General features: G+C 38.2%; 1 protein-coding gene across 1 annotated transcript in view; it reads right to left on the bottom strand.

Annotated features, from left to right (window-relative positions):
• Window positions 1-1,085, bottom strand: part of PECR (peroxisomal trans-2-enoyl-CoA reductase) — a 17,286-nt gene extending 16,201 nt beyond the window's left edge. Inside the window, exons 1-2 of the mRNA XM_015560612.1 lie at window positions 827-1,085; window positions 11-22 (exon numbers count right to left, since the gene is read on the bottom strand). Coding sequence (XP_015416098.1) covers window positions 11-22; window positions 827-1,048 — 234 coding nt within the window. The 5' untranslated portion in view covers window positions 1,049-1,085. The remainder of the gene's footprint in view (window positions 1-10; window positions 23-826) is intronic.
• Between the last annotated feature and the right edge of the window lie 181 nt (window positions 1,086-1,266).

Here is a 1,266-nt window from a genome sequence, read left to right as displayed (position 1 = left end):
TTGATTTGACCAAATTATTTACCTAAAGAAAAACATTAAAAGCAAACTGGTTAATGACCTAATTTGCTACTTGGATGGATGGTTTGCTCCAGAAGAGTTTACAATCTCTCACCACAATGCCCACAAATCATAAAGCTAGATGTATAATTTTGCTGCCCTTCCTCTCTCCTGCTTCTGAGGCAACGTACTCAATAGATCATTAGCAAAGAACCTCCTTCACAGGCTCTGTTTTTCCTGAACCTCATCTGAGGCAGGTAACATAAGAAAACCTGAAGCACAGTCAAGTTTAGGAACCACTGCCATAGATTAAAAATGAATAAATGACATGGACATAGTTGCAGTACCTCCTCTTCCTTACGGATGTTGCATTTTATGGGGGTAACTTGAGACTGGTGGGTGAGAGGGAGGGGGGTCTTCAGTTCGTCTGCAGCAGATTTTAATACATCAAACTTACGAGACGAAATGACCACATTACAACCTGAGGAAAAAACAACCAAAGGACAAGTAAATATGCTTTCACTGCTTGGCAAAATCCCAAAAATACTAATGTTTACCAAATATTTCATGTGTTCCTGTAAAAACGATGAATTGGGGCTTCTGCTTCTGGTCAAGATGGAGTAACAGGAGCTGGATTACTATCAAATCAATGAACATTAAGTAAGCAACTTTCGCAATAGATCATTAGCAAAGAACCTCCTTCATAGGCTCTGTTTTTCCTGAACCTCATCTGAGGCAGGTAACATAAGAAAACCTGAAGAACAGTCAAGTTTAGGAACCACTGCCATAGATTAAAAATGAATAAATGACATGGACATAGTTGCAGTACCTCCTCTTCCTTACGGATGTTGCATTTTATGGGGGTGACTTGAGACTGGTGGGTGAGAGGCAGGGTGGTCTTCAGTTCGTCTGCAGTAGATTTTAATACATCAAACTTACGGGACGAAATGACCACATTACAACCTGAGGAAAAAACAACCAAAGGACAAGTAAATATGCTTTCATTGGTTGGCAAAATTCCACAAATAATAATGTTTACCAAATATTTCATGTGTTTCTGTAAAAACGATAAATTGGGACTTCTGCTTCTGGTCAAGATGGAGTAACAAGAACTGGATTACTACCAAATTAATGAACATATCCTTAAGTGAGGATGAAAAAACAAACACTCACATCTGTAATTCTTCCATACTAAGAAACTGAGCATCTTTAAAACAAACAAACAAACACAAAAGAACACAGCAACAACAAAACAACAATAACTCAGGA

Source organism: Myotis davidii, unplaced genomic scaffold, assembly GCF_000327345.1.
Source record: "Myotis davidii unplaced genomic scaffold, ASM32734v1 scaffold2715, whole genome shotgun sequence".
NCBI lineage: Eukaryota > Metazoa > Chordata > Mammalia > Chiroptera > Vespertilionidae > Myotis > Myotis davidii.
Note: the sequence above shows the minus strand (reverse complement) of the source record. Positions and strands in the feature narration are given on the sequence as shown.